The sequence below is a fragment of the Xiphophorus couchianus genome, chromosome 23, assembly GCF_001444195.1.
Source record: "Xiphophorus couchianus chromosome 23, X_couchianus-1.0, whole genome shotgun sequence".
NCBI classification, from domain to species: domain Eukaryota; kingdom Metazoa; phylum Chordata; class Actinopteri; order Cyprinodontiformes; family Poeciliidae; genus Xiphophorus; species Xiphophorus couchianus.
The window spans coordinates 14,938,748-14,964,351 of NC_040250.1; the positions used below are offsets into that span (position 1 = coordinate 14,938,748).

General features: G+C 36.4%; 2 protein-coding genes across 2 annotated transcripts in view; one reads left to right on the forward strand and one right to left on the reverse strand.

Moving 5' to 3' along the window:
* The first annotated feature begins 124 nt into the window (after positions 1-124).
* LOC114139049 (uncharacterized) lies at positions 125-3,552 on the forward strand. The gene is made up of 5 exons (XM_028008669.1): positions 125-387; positions 456-629; positions 707-806; positions 1,701-1,831; positions 2,533-3,552. Exons 1-5 carry the CDS (start codon positions 334-336, stop codon positions 2,809-2,811), a joined length of 738 nt encoding a protein of 245 aa, XP_027864470.1. The 5' UTR covers positions 125-333; the 3' UTR covers positions 2,812-3,552.
* A 9,556-nt stretch (positions 3,553-13,108) lies between these two features.
* The window catches only part of LOC114139682 (neuronal acetylcholine receptor subunit alpha-7-like), a 33,873-nt gene continuing 21,377 nt past the window's right edge, over positions 13,109-25,604 (reverse strand). Inside the window, exons 5-9 of the mRNA XM_028009734.1 lie at positions 21,536-21,783; positions 18,170-18,364; positions 17,498-17,584; positions 16,412-16,521; positions 13,109-16,322 (exon numbers count right to left, since the gene is read on the reverse strand). Coding sequence (XP_027865535.1) covers positions 15,720-16,322; positions 16,412-16,521; positions 17,498-17,584; positions 18,170-18,364; positions 21,536-21,783 — 1,243 coding nt within the window. The 3' untranslated portion in view covers positions 13,109-15,719. The remainder of the gene's footprint in view (positions 16,323-16,411; positions 16,522-17,497; positions 17,585-18,169; positions 18,365-21,535; positions 21,784-25,604) is intronic.

The following is a 25,604-nucleotide window of genomic DNA, read 5'->3' on the forward strand; positions in this document are numbered from 1 at the left end:
AGTAGTAATGTCAGTTCGGGCCATAGCCTGCCACCTGGGGGTGAGAAGGAATTAGTGCAAGAGGCGTTAAAAACAGCAGGCGTGACTCAGTGCTGTGCGTTGATTGGTTGGTCTGACTGGACTCGCAAGATCTGATATAGAAACGAAGCAAAAACAACGCATTTAGAAAAAAAAGGCATAGTTATTTTCACCGCCACAGATGTTCTGTATAACATTATCTTTAACCCACACTGAGACATAAGTTTAAGTCTAAGCTGGGATTCCTTTTAACCAAACTGAGTTTTTACCTAAAGGAAGTAATAACCCATCTAGTCATCTTTTCAGCTGACCGACATGGCTAAGAACATCTTCTCGAAGTTGCTTCGTGTTCCTACGTCCATGCAACTTGTAAGTAGTTGAATACATTTTTGACTCTTGAGTGGTTTTGTGTTGCTGAGCTGCCTCTCTCCACACAGGCGTGTCTCCGAACGGGAAGCTTGTTGCAGGAAAAGGCAGCTGCTGTTAAGGTTCCAGGCAGCAGACGGTCCAGCAGTAACTCTCCTCCGGACAAAATCAGCCGCTATCCTATTCCCTACAAGAAGGACTTACCTTATGATATAGTGGAGCTAATGGAAGAAGTGAAGTCGAAGGTAAATACAAGAAAGTAAAAGTTTTTGGTAGGCGTTTTACTTCCATTTGACTTTTTAACCTTTGACATTTTTTGCAGGGAGGCTTTTTACCCAATGTCTTCAAAGTACTTTCTCACAGGCCTGAAGAGTTCAGAGCTTTCTTCTCATACTACAATGAATTGATGAACAAGGAAACAGGTTGGTGTTTATTTTCTACATGAGGGGAAGTTATATTTCATTTGAATTCAACAAGTAACACTCACTTTTGCCTGCTAGGATTTTATGTTATAGATTTTTTTAAAAAGTAGAGCATAAATATGAAGTAAAAGGAAAAATTTAAGCGTGGCGTCAGTATGTGTTCGGCCCCTTTTAATCAGATACCACTAGATAAAACCCAGTGTATCCATATACTTTGTCAAGGTTCTGTAGGAAAGACGGAAGAAGTCAGAAAATGGGAATTAGTGAAAATTAAGGTTAGCTTGAGCAGCAATTTCCTGTTTTGTTTGTAATTTGCATATAAGCACTGGACTTCATAGCCATTTGAAAGCACAACTTGGAAATGGTGTCTTACTACATCATTCAATCCTGTTAGTTTTGGTCAGATCACAGAATGTTGTGCAAGAAACCAACACCATAATATCTTGCATAAAATGGGGAGGGAGTTAGAGTAATAGAATTAATGGCATCAATTCTTGTTTTTCTTGAAGTCTCTTCATTTTACGAGTTATATTGCTACTTGTAAGTCTTAGCTGGGGCTACAATGTGTTCACAGTAGTGAACACTGCAAAATCACATTTTGGGGACAAATATTTAAACCTTTAAAAGAAGAAGGATTTTGAAACTGTTGTTTTTCCTCAACAAAATTCCTGAAACTCTCCCTCAGGGGGACTTTTAGTGATATCCCCAAAAATACAATAACGCAACGCAAGGCAACTTGTCTAAACCTAAAGTTGGATGTCCATTAAGTTCACCTTTTCAGACACCCAGTATCTAAAATTAAATGTTTAACAGCTACTGTTTGTGCTGCATAGCTCCAGATAATGCCTGACTGTTTATTCACATACATTTTGTCCCTGTTTTTTCTTTTTCCAGGCAGGTTAACCAAGGCAGACCGTGAGCTAATCGTGGTTGCCACCAGCAGTCATAACAAATGTCTTTACTGTGTGGTGTCCCATAGTGCTCTGCACCGCATCTACTCGAAGAACCCTACTCTTTCTGATCAGGTATCATCATTTTTTGTGCTGTACTTTATGAAAGTACAGTCAGAGCAGTCAAAAGGCAGGTGTTAGTTTTGAATTCAACCACACCATTTGTCATTGTTTCTTGTAAAAAGATAAAAATCTCAGTTTTTTTTTTTTTTTGAATTTTCATAAAATATTTTGCTGGGATTGAACGAAACAAGGTTTTCTCCACCGATAATATATTTTCAGAAGAAAGATTTACAGGCTTAGAAGGTATAAAATTAAAAAACTGGGTCAGGAGTCAAGGACAAAAAGTGAAGGAAATGACTGAATTCTGCCAGTGACTCAAGAACTTAGCAGAGCTCTAAAAATATTGGTATACTTTGATTTCTTCCCATCTTGTCATGTCACAATAATAAACTTAATAGTATTTTATTAGAATTTTGGATAAATTAACAAAGTAGTAAGTAATTGTGATGCATGGTTTTCAAAGATTGGCTTAAACTAAAATCTGTGTAAATACACTCGATCCACATTTTTTAAATTCATAAAAAATGCAAGTCATTTATCTGTTTCTTTCCTCTTCACCATATATTGCGTTATGCTATGTTGGTCTAACATAGAAGTCCTAGTAAAATACTGTGAAGTTTCTCTTTGTTAGTTAAGAAGATCTGAAAAGTCTACATTAATTTTTAGTTTCGGAAAACACTTTTTTTTAAAAAAAGCTTTTTATCCCGTTTCAGGTAGTTGCTAATTACAAACTTGCGGAGCTCACACCTCGGGAGCATGCCATGCTGGACTTTGCGATGGCCGTGTGTCGCTGTGACACCATCACAGATGAGCACTTTCGGTCTTTGGAGGAAGTCGGCTTTGACCGCGAGGACGCCTGGGATATTGCGGCCATCGCTGCTTTCTTTGCCATGTCCAACCGACTCGCCCATCTTACAGACATGAGGCCCAACAAGGAGTTTTTTAACATGGCCCGTGTTCCCCGGGACAAGAACAAGGCAGAAGATAACTAGCGGAGAAGGAAAGTTGTGTTACATGCAGTCTTTTCTAAAGCAAAAGTTATGTGTGATGCAACACATTCATAATACAGCCAGAAATCTCTCAGATCTATTTTTGGTTTCTTGTCTCTCTTATGTTTTTTGTTCAGTGTTGTGTAAGGAGAGAAACTACCTAAAGTGAAGACAACATGAGAGAAGTTAAAGGAATGTTGACTTTCAATTGTCATTGATTGGATTTAAATCTTTAATGTCTGTAAAAAAAACTTTATCTGCAATGTGTTTTCATGAAATCACAGATATTTTCATAAGGAAGCTCCATGTTGGAACTACCTTAAGCACAAAAAGAAAGAGGGTAATCAGAAATATCCTGCATATGTGAATTTTATTTACCTCTAAAACCTTTCAGCACTAAGAAGACAAAGAAGCACAAATATAAGGTAATGTGTGATTCGTGTTTGTATTTTGTTGGGAGAGTTTTCACTTAAATTTAAATATTTTTCTGCTGTATGCTTGTAGTGGGTAGGTTCTTTATATTAGGAGTTTTACTTGCTTTATTTTCCTGTTAAGAGGTTCTGTTTGCACATGATTAGAATATCAGAATAAAAGATGGAGGTCTGTTGCCAATGAATTGTATCTCTTTATGTTTAAAGTCTGGGATGCAAAATGACTGAAAGCTCTGAAAATACTTTTATTGAATACACTGCCTGTTTTTTTTTTTTTAGTATTTGTCACCTGGTCAATAAAAGTACAAAAATGTTACTGTTGTTGACAAACTTCTTAGAGCCCTCTTTTGATTTGATTTGATTTTTAATGAACTGGAAACCATCCTTGATATGAAAAGATAGAAAATTAGCTTCAGCTCTTTGTACATGTAAAATGACAAAAACAAAAATGTTAAAAGTTTGTTTTTCTTCCCCACAGATTGCACAGCTACAATCCTGTTATGTAGTTTGTCACCTCCAGAGGGCAGTATATTCCTGCATATATTAGGATGTGCTGCTAAAATGTGAATATATTCATATATTTAAATAGGATAATTAATGAAACGCAGTGTAACATACCATTACAAAAAGATGAGAAAGCGCTTTCTGTCTTTTATTCCTGATCTTGGTTCTATGTTACATTTTGTTTTTCCCAAATCTTTAAAAATCAACACAGAATTTACCTCATCGCTGTGGTGAATGTTAGTTTGTGAATATGTAGGAACTAGATGTGATCTCTTGAGAATAACTGCAAACATTCCACAGGATCACACATTATAAATGTTTTCTAACCAATCTGAGTGTCATTCCGAGTTTAAAACGAGTCTAAATTATATGTTTTTCCACACAGACAGGATGATATATATCCCTGAAATTTATTTTAATATTTCACAAATAACTCTCTTCTTATACAGCTGTCCTGTACTTGTTGTTTTGATGTTTAAATGCATTACAGATGCATCAGTCACTCACAACCTCCACGTCTCCTCACACTGCAAAAACAAGACAACAGGCTCCTGGAGAGCAGCTGATGACCTGCAGCTGTTCTGCATCTCTCTCGTAACTCTGCATAGAATAGAATATGCAAATTACTTACATTAATAGACAAATCAATGTGGTTTTATATCCATGCTTACCTGAGAAGTGGAGGCAGGGGGGGGATGCAGTGTCGTTATTCTCCTCAGGGTATTAAAACAAGTCATGAAACATGAAACTAATGGTGCATGACAAAGAGCAGAAAGATAGAGCCAGAGCGAGAAATGATACCCCCGCTATAAAATCTAGTTTCCTTATCAGATGATTTCTAATTAGAGTGGCTGTGTTGGTCCATGTTTCAGGCATGAAGAAACCACAAAAAGTTATAGATTTAAATATAACATGGCAGACCTCTAGTCTCAGATTAGACAAGAAAGTAATAGAATAATATGTACAGTTACTGATTGTGTCAAAATGCTGATATAATTTTCTTTTAGACTTTCCTGTTACAATACATGAATCTTGTACAGTTATGCGACTTGACTACATCGATGGATCACGATTTGCACTTGCAGTGTCCCTTTTATTAGAAAAATCTTTAACATTTTATCAGAAGCACTTAAAAATATGTGATCTTTATGCACAGAGAGGAAGACAGATCGTGCCGCAGAGCATCTTCCTCAACGATACATCAGAGGAGACCCTCACAGCTTGGAGAGAGGTTTCCTGTGGGTGTTCATGAAAACATTTTTGCTTTCATTTAGCACAACTTTGAATCCTGTCAGACAAGTCATTTATATTTTACACAACCAGAGGAGACAGGAGGGATGTCCAAATAAAAAAAGTACTAAAATTTAATAAGAATAAACCAGAAGGGGGAAAGTCTTGTTCATGTTGCTAGAATTTTCTGGTGTCCTTGAAGGCAGAGATTCCTTGAAATTTAAAGTCCTCAACTGGTGCAAATCTGTGCTCCATATCTGCAAAGGTGCATGGGATTACTGGTGGAGTGTGTGCAGTGATAAGATATCATGTTAACAAAAATAATATTTATGCACAGCCTTGCTGCAGCAGGACGAAATTATGTTCATATCAAGGGAAACATGCAAAACAATGGCATTAAGTTGCCAAGAAGGTGACATGATTGCCTTTTATGCAGCTATTGTCTTACAGTGATATATTTACTAACAGTGTATATTTGTTCATTAATGTGGACAATCCCTGTTTTGAAATAAAATTAAACATATCTGTGAAAGTTGGTAGGGTATGAATATCAGCGAGGTACCATGTTATACTGGATTTATAAAAAAGGCACATATTTTCTGGCAGTGCATGAATTTTGAGCTGTGTATCCTTTTACTGTATTAAAATGACTTGTCAAAGGTAACAGCTTGGGTGTACTTTGTTTACATTAGATGACACGCAGCCAGACTGTGAATGTTCTGTTAAAGACAGTGATGGACTTCTAAGCTGATGAACCATAAGCCAAATATCAGTGGAAATGCGAGGAAAAAACATAAGCTCTTTAAGATGGAGTGATGTTCAGATAAATTGTAACAAAGTACAGTCAGTTTTGTAGTTTGTTTTATTGCACAACTGTGTGAGGTATGTGGTTTGTTAATAGCATCAGGGCGAAGACACATGTAATGAAGGAACTGATAAATGCATGAAACACAAGGAAAGACACACAGAAACCAGGGCTGTGCATCATGACAAACTGAGTTTCTTCTGGTGATTAGTTTTTACAATCTGGTCGTCCGACTCTGACTACATCAGCAACATAAATATCTGGATGATTGTCAAGTGTGACAATTTTCTTGAGCAAAAATATTTTGTCACCAACCAGGTGACTCCTCTACAGCTAGCATTCACAAACTCCTTATGGCTGTACCTCCCAGGGATAAGTTGAAATGTTTCAGATTAGACTGTTTCAAACTCATAATCCAAATGGACTTTTACTCAGATTACTTTGTGTTTGGGGATTATGCACCAGGCTTTGCCATGTGTCGACTGGGTGAAGAGAGATTGCTGCTCACAGTTTCCGTTTGTACAATTTGTATCTGTGTTTCATGATGGGAACTAAACTGCTGATTAGTGCAAACAGTTTGCGTTTGACCTGAAGCTTTTTCTTTGAGCACACCAAAAATGTGCCATCCTTCCCAGTTTTCTCAGCCTCCAGGCGTCGGAATATGGTTTAATCTGAGCGTTTTCTTTTAAATCTGCTTTCTGTGGAGTCGTCCTTGAAACTTGGCAAGATAGTCACTTGGCAGCTGAGCTCATTTGTTGGGGTGTGACTTGAATATGAACATAAATATTAGCTGTTATATTTTTGAAAGGGGATTCACATTGTCTCACATGTAAAACTTTCAAACTGCAGATGGAGCTGTGTAAAGAATTATCTGCACTGTCAGGACAGCCAGAAGGCGAACAGAAGGAGAAAAGATTGACAAATTGCGAGGATTATTTTAAACCTAAGCCAGCGCTGCGCTCTCTCATTTTGAGGTTCATTCTTACAGGCTGCTTCATTTTTAACCCAAAAAAATTAATCACGGCTTACTATAATAACAAAAGTGACATGAAATTAATAAGTTGATAGCTTTAATGCTCAGAGCACTTGTTTCTCAAATCGTACAGTAAAATTCGGCTTGCAACATCTCCATAACTTTGAACCAAGAGAGAATCACGACAATGGTTCATTGAATGCATAATATTCAGTGTCCTATATTGATGTCATTAGGCCAGCAGTACAGTAAAAACCTTTATCCATTACTTTATGATCACAAAATAGCAAAGTATATGTTAAAGATCTGATGTCGCAAGTTCACAATACCATATGGAGTCCCTTGACAAAATATTTGTCACCTTGATGTCTCAAAATCATCAAACGCATTTTAAGGTGAGAAAAGATAGGACAAAAAAACTGAAAAAGGAGTTTAGTAGATTTAATTTAATTAGTCACCCTGGGCAATATGTCATCACTGCAAGAGAGCTTGTTTCAAAGTTTAGATTAGATAAATCATTAGTGCACTAGAAGGTTAATTGAAGGTAATTATTCATGACAGTGATTATATTTTTTAAATAAGGAAGGGATGTTTTTGGGTCAGTAACAGTTTCATCCCAAAACTAGTCATTTTTATGATTGATGACTTTAAAAACAGGGCAATGATCAGTTTTATAATGATTGAACACAGCATTAATAGTTCAGACAGCCAGAATACAAAAACAGTATTTTCCTTTCTACCAAGCCACGTAGAAATGGTGGAAAATAACAAGCAGAATGTGCAGAATCAGCTTCTGGAGTTAATGTCCCAAAAATGGATATAAGAGACCGCACAAATGTTCAAACTGAACTGCTAGATGAATCACTTTGATCTACTTTATGCAGAAAATTCTGGAAAGATGTGATTTAAACTGCAGATTGAATCAAAGAGTTTAGCAACTGCTTTTTTAATTTACATGGATTTAAGGTTGAATTTTGCTTTGCATCAGGTCAGTTTAATTTACAAAAATATTTTTCATTTTTCACCAGTAGGTGTCATTACGTCAACCTACTTCTATCGTCCAAGTTCCTTTGTTACGCTTTGTGTCCTGTGTTTCTCTTTTATTTCACTCCGCTCTTCTTTTGGCTCAGACTTCTTTATTGTGGCTAATTTCCATTTGGCTCTTCCACAGTACCTGTTCCAGTTTATAGAAAGTAGAGCAAAGAGACTGATATGAAATCACTTTAACATGCAAACACAAACTGTTTTGGCCAAACTAAAAAAAAAAAAAAATCTAAACAACACGATTCATGCAAGAGTTTCTCTGTCACAACATACGAGGAATGAATGCTGCAAGTCATTGACTCAATGAAATCTGTTGGACGTCTTTAGGTCAAAAACTTTTTAACCAATTAGAATAACAAACTGAACTTGATCAGACTGAATTTCCTTTTTTTGTAAAGTTCCTCGAGGCAACATTTATTTTGAAAATGTGCTATATAGATAAACTGAACTTAACTGAATTAATTTGAACTGCTAACGTCATGATCTTGCTCTGATGCAGCATCTGTGAAATTATGATCTACACACATCAGTTGTTGTGAGGGCACGCTGGTAATTAAGCAGATGTGCACTGATATTACCAACTGGGGTAAAAACAAAAAGACTCACCCAAACATCTTTATGTACTTGCCAAACAGCTAACACATTGCTTAAGAGAGTTAAAAAAATAAAATAAAATAAAAATTTAGCAAAGAAAGTATGTACACTATAGGGGTAGATGACTTCACCACAGTGAGTAACTGGTTTAATCCAAGGTCACAGCCAGGAAATGCTGGTGTTTTTGTCCTTATTCCATCTGTATTGTTTTTTCAAATTTCTACTATTTTCCCTGAGAGATACTCTGCAGAACAATATTACTGGCTTCCAGTTCATGCTTGCTTAAATCTGAAAAACAAAAAACAAACCAAAGAAACATTTCGCTGCTACTGAGCGAAAGGTTTTTCGAGGTTATTATGGCTTAGAGACCATTATTTACTTCTTTTGTTAAGACTCAGTTACATAAAGGGAAATAAATATTTGATCCTCTGGTGATGCTTATTTAGTTTTCTCCTTTACAAAGAAAATATTAGATGTAAATTATTCATTGTAGCCTTTTATGTAGAGAAACAAGATATTCAGAAAATAATCCTTGACATGAACGTTAAAAACTGAGTCGCATGCCACTGTGGGAAACCAGAATTTGATCCTGAAGCATGGGAATCTCTGTTTGTAAAATCTCTATTTGCAGACACGGCACAAAGACATTTCTGTATTTGAGTTTGCCCAGGTTTTCCTACATCTCAGAAGGAATTTTGGCCCAGTCTTCTTGATAAAAACTCAACAAAGTTTTATATTTCCTGGTAATCATATTCCAAAGCTTCACCTCCCTTCACAGATTTCCTGCAGATCTGAAGTCTGGAGACGATATAATGTTACCCTCCTGTTATGTCCGTTTCTAGGGTACAGCAAAAATGTTCGTGGGTCAATTTGACCCGGGCAGTGTTTAATCATACAATAGTGTCAGAAACCAAAACATTTTTTTATCTGATTATTAACTCCAATAATAACAATTTCAATCAATATTTGTGCAATGATGTTTTATTATTTCTCAGAAATTAAGGATCAATGATGACAACCTACTCATTTACTCATTTGGACATTAAAAATGGAATTTATATTTTTAATGTCCACTGAAAAAAACCTAGACAAAAAAAAACTATAATTGATCTTTGGTAAATTTTTTTATATTACACTTTTTTTTTCAATGGGTGATCTTTATAATTGAACTTGAGACACACATACTGTTCAGGGTCAAATTGACCCGCTGATTAAAATCAAGATAAATGAGTCATGCAGAGAGTATTTATGTTTTCCCCACTTCTGCTGAGTGTCACTCAGTGTGGGTGGAGTTTGTCAATGGGAACAGAAAAGACTCCCGTCTAAAGTTGTATGAACACCTGCTTTCTCGCAGTTTCCTAGTGAAGTAAAGAGAGTAGTGAGAAAGTGGGCTTGTGTGTGTCGGCGTGTGCATGTAGGTGTGTGGTGTGTTGTGTTTGTGTGTGTGTGGTGAAATATGGTTCATAGCTGCAAGGAAACATACAGAATTGGACATTTTTAAATCTTTTTTTGCACTTTAACCTGACTGCCGGGTCAAATTGACCCAAACAGTATCTATGTAAAAAGTAGACCTAGGGGTTGGTGCAAATTAGTAAATGAATACATTTTCAATTTATATGTAGAATGCACCTATTAAAACAAATAGAAAAAGTTTCATTCAAAAAAAATAATTTCAACTATTTTTTTTTTTACAATTTTTAAACTTTAAAACGGGTCAATTTGACCTAGAACATAACAGGAGGGTTAATGCAATTTTACTTCATTAACTTGGTGGTAAATATTGATGTCTTTGTCTTGATGGAAGAAATGATTCTTGTCTGCGATTTTATGGCACATTTTCTTCTCTTGGTCTCTCAATGCAGTTAAGTCCTTCTTTGCCTCTAGCAGAAAACCAGCCCCAAAGAGTAATGTTTCTTTAATTCTTAAGTTTCACAATCAGCATTCCTCCTCCACCAAACATGGTGGGTGAAGACAAAGGGTTCAATTTTTCTCTCATCTGACCACAGCACTTTTCTCCAAGCGTCTCTGACTCATTTAGATGTCTAATAAAAAGCTGGCATGCCAGTGCTTTTGTCTTGCTCATGATATTGGAATGAAATAAATTATTCTAGGACAAGTATGCTTTCTATACACACACACACGCACGCAATTTAAAGAATTTGTACTAATCCAAATTCTGGTCTGTTCTGGTCACTGAAATACTTTTCGACTTATTGGTGTAAAAAGCTTATGATTTAAAAGAAAAAGTGACAAAAGGACAGAAAGTTGCTAACGTTTCTGTTTTCTTTTAGACCAGACAGGTGGCCAGAGCACCTTTCAGAGTTGTTTCTTCTCTCCATCCTCAGGGAATAGTCAGACTGCTGGACTGATTGGGGTTGGAATGAGAAAATGTGAAGTGGGAGCAAGAGAGGTTGTAATGACCTCAGGTGACATGCAGCATCTCTGTTTTGGGAATGCAATAAGATTTAGCTGCCAAATCCCTCCCTCCCACCAACAATAAGCACATGCAGTTTCGGTCTCCTATAGAATACCTGCCACTCACAAACATATACGAACGGAGAGCTTTATTTTTCTTTTGAAAATAACGCTGGGCCAGCAGTTCTGCAGACAGAGGTCAATGCTATTTTGAGCTTCATTTTGAACTTTTAAACAGATTTTTATACTTTCTTGCCTTTTCCTTGTTTTCTCCTGCCACGTCAGTCACCCACCTACGTGGTTTGCATATAAGCAGTATTCACCTACATCAATCATGAACCTTCACAAATAATATTTTAATCAGAATTGCTTGAAAAAAAGGTCATGTTTGTTTTGGCTTATAACTTTTTGATCCACAAGAAGGAATATTTCATCTGCGTGCTGAGCTCAGCAGTTTGCCAAATAAAATCTGGTGTCACTCAAAACCCTACTGTGCCTTGTTAATGTGTGAAAATGGCTATGTTGGCAGTGTAAAAGTACTTTTCATTAACCTTTAAACATAAGGCACTCTGACACTTAGATTTAAACTCAGTACTGTCTGGCTCCATTTCCTAATGAGATAGAACTGCAAAAACAAACACAGCCATGGCTTCATCGTCAGGTGAGATGTTTTCATTAATGGTCTCTTGGTTGGAAAATTTAAAGCAGCCTCACCTAGTAGCATGAGTTCTTGCTTCCTGCTGGGAGTTTTTAAATGAATACTACAATATGTCAAACTGGTGATACTCATGTGTACTTATTTGTTTTTGTCAGTGATTTATTCATCCACCACCAGCAAGTATTTTTAATGATGTACAGTGGAAAAAAATAAGTATTTGATACAATACTGGTTTTTCATGGTTCCCTACTAATAAAAAATGAAGAAGTCTGTAATACTTCTTATGGAGCCACTCCTAAGTTGCTCTGGAAGTGTTTCACATCATTTTCATGCCAGAAGCTCCACAACCCATCTTCAAAACTCTTACTGAGGAAAGAAGGTTGTGGCCTGTAACCCAAAATGTAGCGATGGCCCATCTATCCTCTCCTCAATATGGTGCAGTTGTTCTGTCCACTCTGCAGCAATGAGGTTCAGCAAGTTGTTACTCATAATGTGGCCAATGTTTGCATAATTGGATTTTAATGGACTTGAGAAGTTTCTGTGTCAACTCTTGCATTATTTCTTGGTATTTTGCATAATATAAATGCAAATCAACCCCTTGTAATTGTAAGTGTGCGGAAACATGTGCCTTTAATGTATTTCTCTGAATAAACAGTACCAAAGGTTAATTGTTTTTGATACTTGTTTATGCAAGACAGGGATTCTCCTCATTTGTTTTAGAGTATATATACAGTATGTGTGGCTGAGGTACTACTAATGCTGTGGTACGTTGTTTTTCATATTTCAAATGTGGAGACAGACTTTCTTTATTTGGGAAAAGAACAAAGTCCATAATTTAACTCGAGCAATTTGGACTATTTTTCTACACATTGTGTGATCAAAAACAAAAGCTGTTACTAAACAAAATATATTTATTAACAATTTATTTATTTTATGTAAAACAACTTCAAGCTATACCGAATATTGTATCTCTAACCTTTGCAGTTGATGTCTAGTTTTCAGTTGTATTTGAATTAGTTTCAAAATTGAAGATTAGTGTCATGAGGGAATGGGCTATGTTTAGAAGAACATGGTTGTGCTCCACAAAAAAATGTTGGCTTGTAAAAAAGTAATTTTTAAGACGTTGTATTGCCTGAAGTCTGGGTCTTTCTGATAGAGGCTCATCCACTGTTGTGAAGATGTTTTTCTTGGTTATGTAAGAAACAAATCAAACCATATTTCCTAGAACAAAACTGGAGAAAATGATGGCCTACATTAATGTTCTTTTGGTTTTTGTTTAGTTGTTTGGGCCTTCTTAACCTCTCCCTATCCTGAGCCACTATTTCACTTTCCTGACTGCAGAGTAGTTGTCAAATTTCTTCTTCTCTTCCAAATTCCCTTTTGTCAGTGATGAAACAATCCAGTTTCTTTCGGCTGTTGCAATCAGCATGTCTCTGAATATTGGCTAAAATTGTCTAATGTTACTAGCAAAGTTCATACCATTAATACTACTTTAAATACAATGATGACATGATTTTAATACTTGCAGTAGGGGAGCAATCCATCTATTGACTCTCTTTATGTATTAGTATTTATCATATTGTATATGTAGCACACATTCACCCAGAGCCTGTTATAGACAGAATAAATACCCTTTATTACCGCAGTGATGAATCCATGGTTAGAATGACAGAGATGAACAGAACAAGGATTGCAACCACAACTGAAACTACAGGGTGGAGATGGATGCAAGCACATTTACAAACTTCACTCATTTTTACTTTCTCAGCTGAATTTGCAAAACAGATAAATCATTGAAACTCCAGAAAGTTCTTTCTGTATGTACAATATGGTACAATATGAGAGTGGTTAGTTTTCTGTCTACTGTTAAGCCCTAAGCTATACTGTGTGTTGGATTTAATGTTCAAAAGTTAGATTGCTCTTCATGTCCAGAGACCATTTAAAAGGCTTGGTAAGTCATGTGTATCATAACGTTACAAATTAATCACACTCAGAGAAACATTGAAAGGGATAAATGCACACTGCTCTGCTAAGCAAAACAGTAGTTTTATAAAAATTACTCTGAAACCCTGAGAGCCACATTTATTGGCACCCTGTTAAAAATGTGTAAAAAACACATTAAAAAGACATATTTTTAATTCCTGTAGCCTAATCTCACATTGAATAAATGTAGAAAAATACAAGCTCTAATTTGTTTAAGAAATTGCCTACAATTGTCTACATCCATGATTGTCTAAAATCCAAAACCCTTTGAAATTAAATGTAAGTGACACATTTTTGTATTCACAAGTTACTTTTTCTGTTAATTTGAACTTCTAGGAACTTCTCATTATTAATCCATGACTTTTTGCCTCTCTTGATATGACATGACAGGCGGTCATTTCTTTTAGCCACTGTCCACGACGCTGGATAATGAGGCATATTTATGTTGCCTCCATGCACAATGAGTAGGATGATGAGGGAAGTAAAAAAATCCACAGCTCAGTGCTGCAGCAAAGAGATACATTTATGTTGTCAACCACACTGCAACCATCAAACCATATCTGCTGTATGTGCTAACAGATTGTTTGGGGTTCAGAAAAAGCTTTTTCTATACGACCAACACAAACATGAAGATGTAGGGATTGTTAAGCTAAGCTAGGGTTAAAATTAAGAAAAGTCCTGGGAACATTGCTTAGAACTCATAGTATCATAAAAGAAAAATTTATTTAAGGCTTTTTACACATAATAATTCACCATGGGTGCCAATAAATGTGAAGGCCCTGAATGCAACTCTCAATTATTTCTAATTGCAGAAATAAACCAAACAAAAAACTTTACTTAGGACTTTTACTTTAAAAGCCAAAAGAGTCCCATTAGATACCAGTATATTGTTTGTGTTTTAAATACCATTTTCCATTGGATATCTTTTAAAGCAAATTTATCAACCAAGTTGGATTAAGATCGTCATTATGCATCCTTTCAATAATTTAATTGTATTTATAGATGCTTTTTTTTCTGCACAGATATGATGATTTCTGTTTTGAACACAATATAAATATCATTCTGAAGTGAAATTATTAGATTCCACTACTTATTTATGAAAATGCATTATCACAGTTAGTTTCAGTGGTTAAATTAAAAACTTGCTGAATTGACTGATTTTATATTGTGCCTTTCAAGTCAAGACCACAAATGTATATAGAGTACAGACACATTCATCAATTCAAACTCACACATTTATACACCAATACATGGATCAGGAGGCAACTTAGGGTTAAGTACCTTGCCCTAGAGCACATCAACATTATGACAAGAGGAATCTGAAATCAAACATGCAACCTTTCGATTAAAAGATGACTGCTCTACCACTGAGCCACAGTCACACTAATGTGCTCACTTGTCATGATACATTACTTTGGGAAACAATTGTATAACTTTACTAGATTTAAGACAAATGTTTGTGCATCCTGTGTAACGGCTAAACATTTGTATTACTAATGAACATTGTCAGAGTGGTCTTATGATATAATATCTATGTTTTGGCATTGTCTGTTGAGGGAGCTAAGTCTGACGCAAAACCCAAAGTGGAAAAGTCTACAGCTATTTGATTGCCCAAATTAAAACAATACAACATTCACAGTGATCTGATTTGGGTAGTTTCCTTTGTTTCCACTCAATTTCTTTGGTCTTCTTTTCTATCCTGTTATAGCCTTGTAAAACTCTGCCCATCATTCTACACTGAATCCTCTGATATGGACAAATTGCTTTAAAGAGGGAGTAGGAATGCCAATTCATCTGATTAGCAAGGCAATATATCGATATATTGAAGATATAGCTTCAATATATTTGAAGCTACTCCCATCTTTCTGTAAGTTGTTGATATTAAAATCGAGAACGCAAAAATTGCTTAAAAATAATATTTCTATGTATCAACATTGCATTTAAGATTTACATAATTTGCAAACAGCTGAATTGTTTGTCTTAATCTTACATACATATTAAGTTTTTAATTACAGGCTTGTAATTAGTTTATATCTTCTCATAAGTTTAAGTGTTTACATTATTTAACAATTGCTTATTATGATATGATTTATTTACAAAGTTGCTGAAGAAAATATTTTTCTAATGAGACACTACAAGCCCATCTCAAAACAAATGGCTGCCAAGTAGGTGGGTCGGGGAATACACTTCTCCCTGTCTCTGATTTCCTTTCCAAATCTCTCTTTAAAGTCTGATTATTTACACCTCCTTCCTTCTCTGTCTTTCAGCAGCTGGTTATGTGAAGTCCTTGGAAACAGCCTCAATGAAGTTAGGAGCTGACATGAGGATGGTGAAAGTGCAAATGATGGAGAAGAGAGAGAAGGCCACCAGACACAGTCGGTCCACTACGGCAGCTGCAAACTTCCACTCACTGCAGATTGCCTCAGCTTTGTCCTGGTCCCGAAACCTCTGTGCAATGTACGACACCTCCTCCAAGATGCGCAAGATCTCAGGTGGGGGGATGCCAACTCCCATTCCAAGACTTCCAACACCACAAACTCCCCCTGGCGGCTCAGTCTCGTCACCCATAGATCCATGAGTGCGTCCGCCCAACGTGACTCCAGAGTCGCTGGAAGGTGGGCAGTGTGGACTCTCCATGGGATGGTAACTCCCAAAGTAGAGACTCATGGAACCATTGGAAGTGCCTGTTGTGCAGGGTGGGCATGATGCCTGTGACAGAGGCACTGTGAGGCTTGGCATTGTGCCCATCTCAATGGAGCTGGTGCTGGAGTGATGCTGGGAGGTATGGCGATACTTGTACTGTGGCCTCTTGCGCTCCTCACCAGGTTGTTTCATACGGAGGAACCAGGCACACCAGTTCAACAGAACCACACGAACCTGAGAAGAGACAGACTGTATCAGCATTTTTTATGTCATTGATATTCTAGTGCATGATTTAGCAGATATGGTTTGCTCCACTCACTCACCCACTTGGGCATCTTGCCCCCATGAGGGTCATGATGATGAAACTGCAGGACTATGACAGTCACCACCACAGACATTCCCACAATCATCATTGTGCTGGCAAAGTACTGAGCTGTTGGGTAGAAAAACAGTGCGACTAACTTTTACTGCAAACTGTATAGTAAAGTATTTCCCAATTCTGGCTCGCTCTTGTAACATACCACTCTGGAGAGTTCAGATACTTTATTCTTCAACACACGAGTTAAGTGTTACATTTTAAAAGAAGCTTTTGCAGATCTTGATACCAGACGGCTGAATAGATTTACTCCACTGAATTAATTACTGAATTTGGTGATGACGTTACAGTTCACCTTAAACAAAAATTAAGGTGAAATTTTACATTATAGATAAAAGATGTACATAACCCTAACCACAACATTGCCTGAATGCATTTGTCAGTCTAGACTTAAACATTTTACTGTAGAAAGTTGTGTATTTTCTGAGCCAGAACTGAAGTGCAGAGTTTCTTTTACCAGAACCCAAGGGCATTATGTACTTGGGCAGCAGTCCTGAATTAGAAGCAGACCTGTCCATAATAATTATTTAATCTAGGCTTAAATTTAAGTTTCAGGCCAACCTTTACTTTAGTAAACTAAATAAATGTTATGGAAAGGTCATGCTGTTTCCATTGTTGACAACAACAAATATTGAATGCATGAGGCACATTTCTTTTTTTACCCAAAAGGAGACTCCCATGATATATTAACTGGAAATTTGACATTTAACATATGATCAACTAAAGGATAGGTCTTCTCGAACATCCTGAGTCAGTCACACTGACTCTGCTTTTACATATTTGTTTTATGACTACAACTTCTTATTCTTACCTCTAGCTCATGCTTACAGTCAAATTCTTGCCACGTTGAAACAAAGTATAATGAAGAGGTGAATAGTTTAAAAACTTTGGACAGAACTACAGAAATATACCAAAAAATACCAAAGACAAAATTTTTCTCTTTTCCTTAAATTTTGCATGATTCTTTTCATTCTGTATTTACGCAGATATAAAAACGTTGTATGCACACGCGAATACATAAAATGAAACCCACCGATAAGCGGTACAGAGTCAGATGTGGCAGGCATAATCTCTGCTACCAGAAGCATGAAGACAGTGAGCGAAAGCAGCACAGTGATGCCTGTGTGACAAAGACAGAGACACAAGGGAAGAGAACAAGATCACAGCAGCTAAATATGTGATCGGGGTCACCGGTGTGTGAAAGTCTTCCTGTAATTACATATTAATGTAATCGATTTTCATGACAACAGTCATTTGTCAGTTTGTGGCTGCTTGATGTGCCCAAGGTTGCTTAAAAAACCCCAGAAACACTAACATTATGTTTATGCTGAAGGCTTTCAGAGAAATAATTTTACAGAGAAATGACCACCATTACTTATAATAACAATAATAATAATAATAATAATAATAATAATAATGATACTAGTAATTGTTATTGTAATTATAATAGAAGCTTTTATTATTATTATTTCTTATAATAATAATAATAATAATCTTTATGACTTTATGCTGGACATATGTTCACAATGTTTACACTGTGAACATATGCCTTTGCCTTTATCCAATCTTGGATAAAGGCAAAGCAACTTTATCCAAAGTTGCTTTGGATAAAAATGTCTGCCAAATGCACCAACATAAACATTAGCTGATATGTTCACTGCATCTAAAATATGGTTCATTTGTTATTCCAGTAGTCTCCTCTCACCCAGAGAAATCTTTTCTCCAGAATCTGCTGGCAACAGGAAGACCAGTAAAGCCAAACCAGAGATCAGCACACAGGGAATGAGCAGATTTAGTCCATAATAAAGAGTCCTGCGGCGCATGGTGACTGTGAAGGTCACATCAGGATAGGGCTCCTTACAGCACTCGTAATACAGCTCATTACGCTTGGCTGGCACACCTGTGGGAGAAGCACATCCACAGAGATATCGGTGTCTTTTACAGCTATAATAAAGTCATTTAGGTTAAAGATTTTGAAAATAAAAAGTTAATCTAAATGTGGTAGAAAGACCAGCAGAAACTTAGAAACGGAGATCTAAACTAAAATGCATAACTTGTCACTTTTGCAGAAGCCTAAGTAGGTAGTACCGTTATGTTTAATGTAATGTACCAGTTTAAATTGGTGGAAAAAAAATATAACAGACATATATGAAAGTGCAGCTAACCATTAACCTCAACATACATGACTTTGGTACATGCGATAAAACACGAGAGTTTGGATTAAATTAAAAAGCAGGCAGAGAGCATGTATTTTAGTAGGTCTAGTGTTATGGATTGAACCAATCTGAAGGTTCAAATGCCAATGATCCGCCTGCTATCCAGCATTTTCCACACTAGAAGTTAATCCTTTCTATTGATCTACACCTTAAGGTTATTATTGATACAGTAATGGATGTCTACCCAGAGATAATGTTATATTCCTATAAATAATGACCCTCCGTAATGACCTACAGCTCAAATTCTCACCTAATTGGATCATTTTTAAGGACACACTGAGATATTGGCTGGTGAAAGGAATCTTCTGAATTATTGCTGTCCTAATTGGTGAGCAAACAGTCTGAAACGAAATATTTTATGTTTACTCTCATCAGTGAAAGCAACTCAAGCTATGTATTAGCTAGATGCATCAGCAAAACCATGCTTTAGTGGGAAAGACTCAAAATTAGCTTTTCCAGTATCAGTGAGGTATTTAAAAAATTGAGCCAGAGAAAGAACAGAAGCTGTGCAATACTGGCTGCTCTGTGCATGAAACAGCTTATTCATCCATCCATCCATCCATTTTCTGTTCACCCTTGTCCCTAATGGGGTCGGGAGGGTTGCTGGTGCCCATCTCCAGCTACGTTCCGGGCGAGAGGCGGGGTACACCCCGGACAGGTCGCCAGTCTGTCGCAGGGCAACACAGAGACATACAGGACAAACAACCATGCACACACACACTCACACCTAGGGAGAATTTAGAGAAACCAATTGACCTGACAGTCATGTTTTTGGACTGTGGGAGGAAGCCGGAGTACCCGGAGAGAACCCACGCATGCACAGGGAGAACATGCAAACTCCATGCAGAAAGACCCCGGCCGGGAATCGAACCCAGGACCTTCTCGCTGCAAGGCAACAGTGCTACCAACTGCGCCACTGTGCAGCCTACAGCTTATTCAAATATAAATAAATAATGATCAATCACAGACAGGCATCCTTCAGACATCAGTATAGATACAAGTTAGTTATTTAAAAATTCAACATTTCTCCCAGTAAATCTGAGATTTTTCCTTTCAAATGTTGTATTCAGTGCAGCTCTAAGTTATTTTTGAATGGATCATGTAAAAAGAAATCTATTATTGGTAAACGTATTATTAAGTGTGCAGAAAAGTTTAAAACCCATAATCTGTCATGTAAAGGAGCTATGTAGGTGTTTCCTTTGCAAAAACACCTTTGTTCAATTTTACTGTAACAGTAAGTATTCAGTGAAGCACAATAGCGTTTAACCTGGCCATGTTACTAAATTCTTGTTTTATTATATGTAAACAATTAATTTTGAACCTAGTTAAATGTGCAGTTTACCCAGGAAGAATGAAAATTATGTTCTTATTTACAGTTCATAAAACTAAATCTGAACAAGCTTATATTCTATTATATCAATTTTGTCAAAATGAGAAACAAATATTTTTTTTACATTGACACTCTTTTTGCCCCTTTGGATAAAAAAACTGAAACTTTATATGTCAGTATAAGAATACAGGCTGTGCACTTGTGAAAAGAGAAGGAAGAAACTATATAATTTATGGTCAATATGGAAAACCCCTCCCTCAGATCACTGAGCTGAATCTTATTTCCTTGACCCTGAAAACTTTCAAGTGAAGAACTCTGAGTCTGTCAGTGATGTAAACTTTACCCTGTCCTTATTTCAACTTTGTATTAAAAAGTTATAGACAGAAAAAAAGAAGTGGCTGAACCATTTCATTTTTGATGGAAGAACTCTCTCACCTTCAGCGCAAACTCTTGAGATGGGCAGTGCAGAGCTCACATATGGTGTTGTTACATGCCTGCCTGAGTGTCACAAAATCCCATTGCATACCATCTGGCCCCGTCTGACACCCATTTCCTGCTAATTGTTACAACAGGGGGTCTTGACACAAGGACCATCTTCTGAATTGTCCAGGGTGGGAAAAAAAACATCATGGAAAAAAACCAAACAGTCCTAAACCCCCAGCACTAACACATTTTTGTGATGAATACTAGATATGTGTTATTTTGATTTTGAATAAAATAGCTCTCCACAGTCCACACTCTCCTAAGTGTGGGCTTAGATTTGGAAACTTTGAAAAGTGTCCAAATCTTCCAACTATTTCTCCTTCTTCATTGCATTATGTTGAATGATCTCCGCTTCCCTCGCCGCCTCTCTACATACTGAGAACGTGATGCAGTTTTTTCTCCTTTTAAGTATGTCCTGGTAGAAGTCTGTTGTTCTTCTTGAGCAGTGAGGCTATAGTAACGTGCTTCTTAATTTCGGAATTTCAACAAAGGATGTACCAAATGTGTTTTAGTTAAAAAATTTTAAAGATCCAGTTTTTTATGTTAAGTGACAAAATTATTCAATCAAATGCTATAAATTTTATTTTATATGTTACTTTTATTTCAGTAGGCAGTAGGTAAACACATTATGTAATCACACACAGATATCATATCTGTTAGCTATGATAATTTTCCACTTAGAACAACATTTATTGTTTTTATTTATATCAGACAAATAACAAAAAAACCACTTTTAATACAGAAATGTAAACCTGATCAAAAATATGATTAATATTTGAATAAAGGTTGTTGTTTTCAAAACATACTTTTAAGCTGAAGAACGATCCTCACTGGAATGCATATTCTAATTTACAGACTGTGGCTGTGCAGTGGGACTGATCTACATTTATTCTTTTTGAAGTCTTTCACGTAGCATTTTGATTGCTGTTGATTTTTATTTAATTACAAGGCTTTGACCTTTGTAAGAGTTTAGACAATTTTTAAAATTATATCTTCCCACTGCTCAGCTCCAGTGATGTAGCAAACATCGATGCCCACTTACCCACGAGGTCCCACTCTCCGTTGGGTATGTAAGTGGATGTGTCCACATCAAGCATCTGCAAGTCCAGTAGCCAGCCGTTGTGAGTCCATGAGCCGAACTTCAAGTCACACTTCTGCACGTCAAAGGGGAACCAACGCACATCGATGTAACAAGTGCTCTTCAAGATGCCCGGGGGAATGTACTGACAGTGACCAGAAGCATTCACCAGGACATTGGTGTGAAATGTGGCATCGAAGCGCTCATCCGCACTGGAAAGAGGACAGAAGGGACCTTTGTAAATTTCCTGTTAGCTTATGTTCAAGGTGAAGTTCAACATATTTATCCCTGCAAAAACAAGACATGCCAGTCATCCGTTATAAATAACAGATGTTTGTGCTTTGGAACAGATATTTGAAAACTCCAAAGTAATTTCTGTTCAAATTAAACAAAAATATCATTATTTGCTCAGTGAAATCCCCTGTAGTCAAATCAGCAAAACCAGATGCAGAAAAGTTCCCCAAACAGCTGCTGAAACAGTAAAGGTTTAAAACGGATCTGGTCTCATTTGCATAATTTTAAAACATGAGTCAAAATGAATTATTTACCAGAACATCTAAAGCGTCTAAATTGTATTGATCTTAAATTAGCAAGTAAACATTCTGGCATATGCAGTCACATTGGGAAAAAGCCTTCACGTACCCTCTGCTCTGGTACTCTGGTTAAACTCTAATTTAGCTTTAATGAGTTGTTCTGCTGCTGCTGGTGAGAGTTTGAACCCTGAAGAACCAAAGAAAAACTCTGAACTCCACAGTCCACAGACTAGAAAACACTTGCAAATATTTCTAAATTAATTCACATTTCTACTTTAAGACAATAATGTCACAAGGAAAAAAAGCAGTGCTGGAGTATTTTATTCCATATTAATAATTTTCATATATTTGGGTATACTACTATGCTGAAAATAAATATTCCAACTCACTGTTAATTCCCTATCAAGCAACTTTTAAAAATAGCATTATGAATAAAGAATGCTTTGAATGGGCAAAATAAAAAGGGCAAATGTCTATATTAAGACAGTAAAACTATAACGGTAAACAATATTATTCAAAATTAGTAACAATATTGATTTGGATACTATCATTAAAAACTGCTGCATATTTGCCAATGGCTGTATGAAGACATTCAAATCTGACACTATTTTCTTTTGTGTTTTAAAAGTCTAAACTCTGCTTCTCTTGTCATTCACATTGATTAGACGTATCTTTTTTTATCTGCAGTGACACCTTGTGTTCATAAAGAGACTGCAGTTAATGGGATTCTCATGCGGAAACAATATAAAATGTCAATTTCAGTTTCTCAGATGACTGACGAGAAACATTGAACTTTTACACAACATTTTAATTTTTGAGATTTTTTTATTTCCGTTCAAGACCCTTGGGTTTTGGCACAAAGTGCTTTTATGCAATGTACACATAACAGGTGTTAGAAATGCAAATGGACAAGTGATATCCCTGAGAGAGTGGGGAGCCACAAACCCCCCACAGACACAGTCACTGGAGAAAGAGCACTGTGAAAACCTCAGCGTGGAGCAAGAGGGAACCAGAAGCTGATCCACAGTGACAATGGTGGTAGTGATGGTATCCTGCACTGTGGGACATGAGTCACCAAACTCCTCTCTCACTCACTCAACACTTGCTGCTATCCACACACACAAGCACATGCACACACACATGGTAGGACGTCTGGAAAACCAGAAAGGTAAAATCATAACAGCCTTTTAAATTGAAAACACACTTTCCAACATTTCTGTGATCCAGTGCGGCTCAGATGGTTTTACAGAGACCATAAAGTGTCTTAATTCAGTATAAAGACTGAATTACATTACTGACCAGTTAATAATAATAATAATAATAATAATAATAATAATAATAATATTAATAGCTTTTTAAATGAGCTTTCTAAGCATATTTTATCATATATATAGGCGTGTATATTAGGGCTGTAATGATTCCCCGAATGATTCAAGTACTTTGATTATTAAATTTCTCGAGGAAAATTTATTTGCCTTCATTGATTTATGTTTTATATTTAGCGCACCTTGCTCCGGCAGGGGCAGCGCTCTCAGGTCCACCTGAGTTGTTGATGAAAGCTAAGTGTTAGCAGCATAACATCCAATTTTCAAGTTTGGCCAATGGGGATTTTATTGATTGATAATAATGTTTGGGTTTTTATCGTTTTTCGAGGGATCTATAAGAATGATGATGCTCCGGATATCTTTAAAAGTTGCCTCTTCTGTCATATTTCTTAATCATATAAGCCCTAAAATGGTGGGTTTTATTTCGCAGATGAATTGAAATAAATACGGTTTTGACACCTTTATTGAGACATATGAGTCGAACTTTTTACAGTCAGTGTCTGATGCAATTCCCCGCTTTTTCCTTTAACACCATAATAGCTTAACACATTACAAAACAGAGGCCCATTATGTAGAAAATGTTATATCACCCTTAACTGTCCAGTCTGTTAACATAGGAGAGGATGCATTATAATTTCTGAGCCTGCCAATATCTGCATGCTCTGTCTATTTCCCCCAAATATTGTCCTATTGGTATGAAACTTATACCAGAAGCTCAGAGAATACATGTGTTATGAAGAAAAGATCATTTCACCCTTAACTCTATTTCTCCATGTTAGAAGGGGATGCATTTTTGGCAAAGCACATTATTAGCCTGCCGATATCTGCATGCCCTGTTTATTTCCTCCAAATATTATCCTATTGATATGAAACTCATAGGGAATGCACATATTGGCAGGCTAATAATTTGCTTTGCCAAAAAATGCATCTCAGAGTTAACATGTTACATTGTTACAGGTTAATTTTATAAACTACAGAAAAGTAACTGTCAGGGATTCTCAAATATGACAAATTGGGCTGATGTTGATATCCAATAGTGACACTGCTGTTATGTTAGATTTATCAATATTTTATTTGATCAATTTTTAATCCGATTATTCAATTAATCGTAAGAATACTTGATAGAATACTCGATTACAAAAATATTTGTTTACAGAGTTTAAAAACGTTACACGTGGGGCAGATTACCAAACTAATTTATTTTACATAATTTCTATTATAGTAATACATACTAAAATAAACCTTCCTATTTAATGATGTATCTGTTTGAAAAAAAAAAATCTGTGACAGTTATTTTCTTATTAAGGTTATTTATCTTTTATGTTTTGAAAATGTTTAGTTTTTTAATTAAAAATGTCAAAAAGAGACAAAAAAAGAGGGTTTATTTCTCCCTGGAAGCTTTCAGCTTTTCATAGTTGAGAGCCCCTTGAGGTCAGTGCCTCCAATTCAAGGCTGCGGCGTTGTCAGAACCATCCATCCATACATGTTACGTCATAACCCAAAAACTAAACGGTCCTCTGGGAAACATGATGTCAGGCATTCTGTCTGACAGCCTTAAAGTGGCAAAGTTCACTAGCTGCAAGAACAAACTGCATAAACAATGAGCAAAATGTTTCCAACTTAAAGTAGGATATTTTTAATCCTGTAGATACAGATCCGTAGAGCTGAACGGTTTAGTTTTATCTTAGAATCACAGAGAAAGAACAGGAAGGGGGGAAAAAAATGATTAGTCAGGGTAAAGATCTGTAAAGGTAAATGACCCACTTTGTTCTTACAGAAATCCAGGAGTGCTCATGCTATGATTAAAACATGAGCATCAACTTGTGTATGTATCACAACTTCTTGTGTCTACTGCAAAGCTTTTAGATACATCCATCCATCCATGCAAACTTCATGCAGAAAAATCTGAGGGCAAGATTCAAACCCAGGATCTTCCTACATCAAGACGACAGAGCAACAACTGTGGTGACAACAGCCTGCTTATATAGTCAGGCATAAACTCAGTTCTTCTTTTTGGTGCTATAAAAAGCACATTCCTTACCAACAACAAGCGTTTTTGATAAAAGAAAACAAATTGAAACAGCTACCTAAAAATTTGTGAGCCTTATGCCAAACCTTTCTGTCACCTGAACAGAAATAATCTATATGCTCTACCAGAGCTTGAGGTCCTTCATG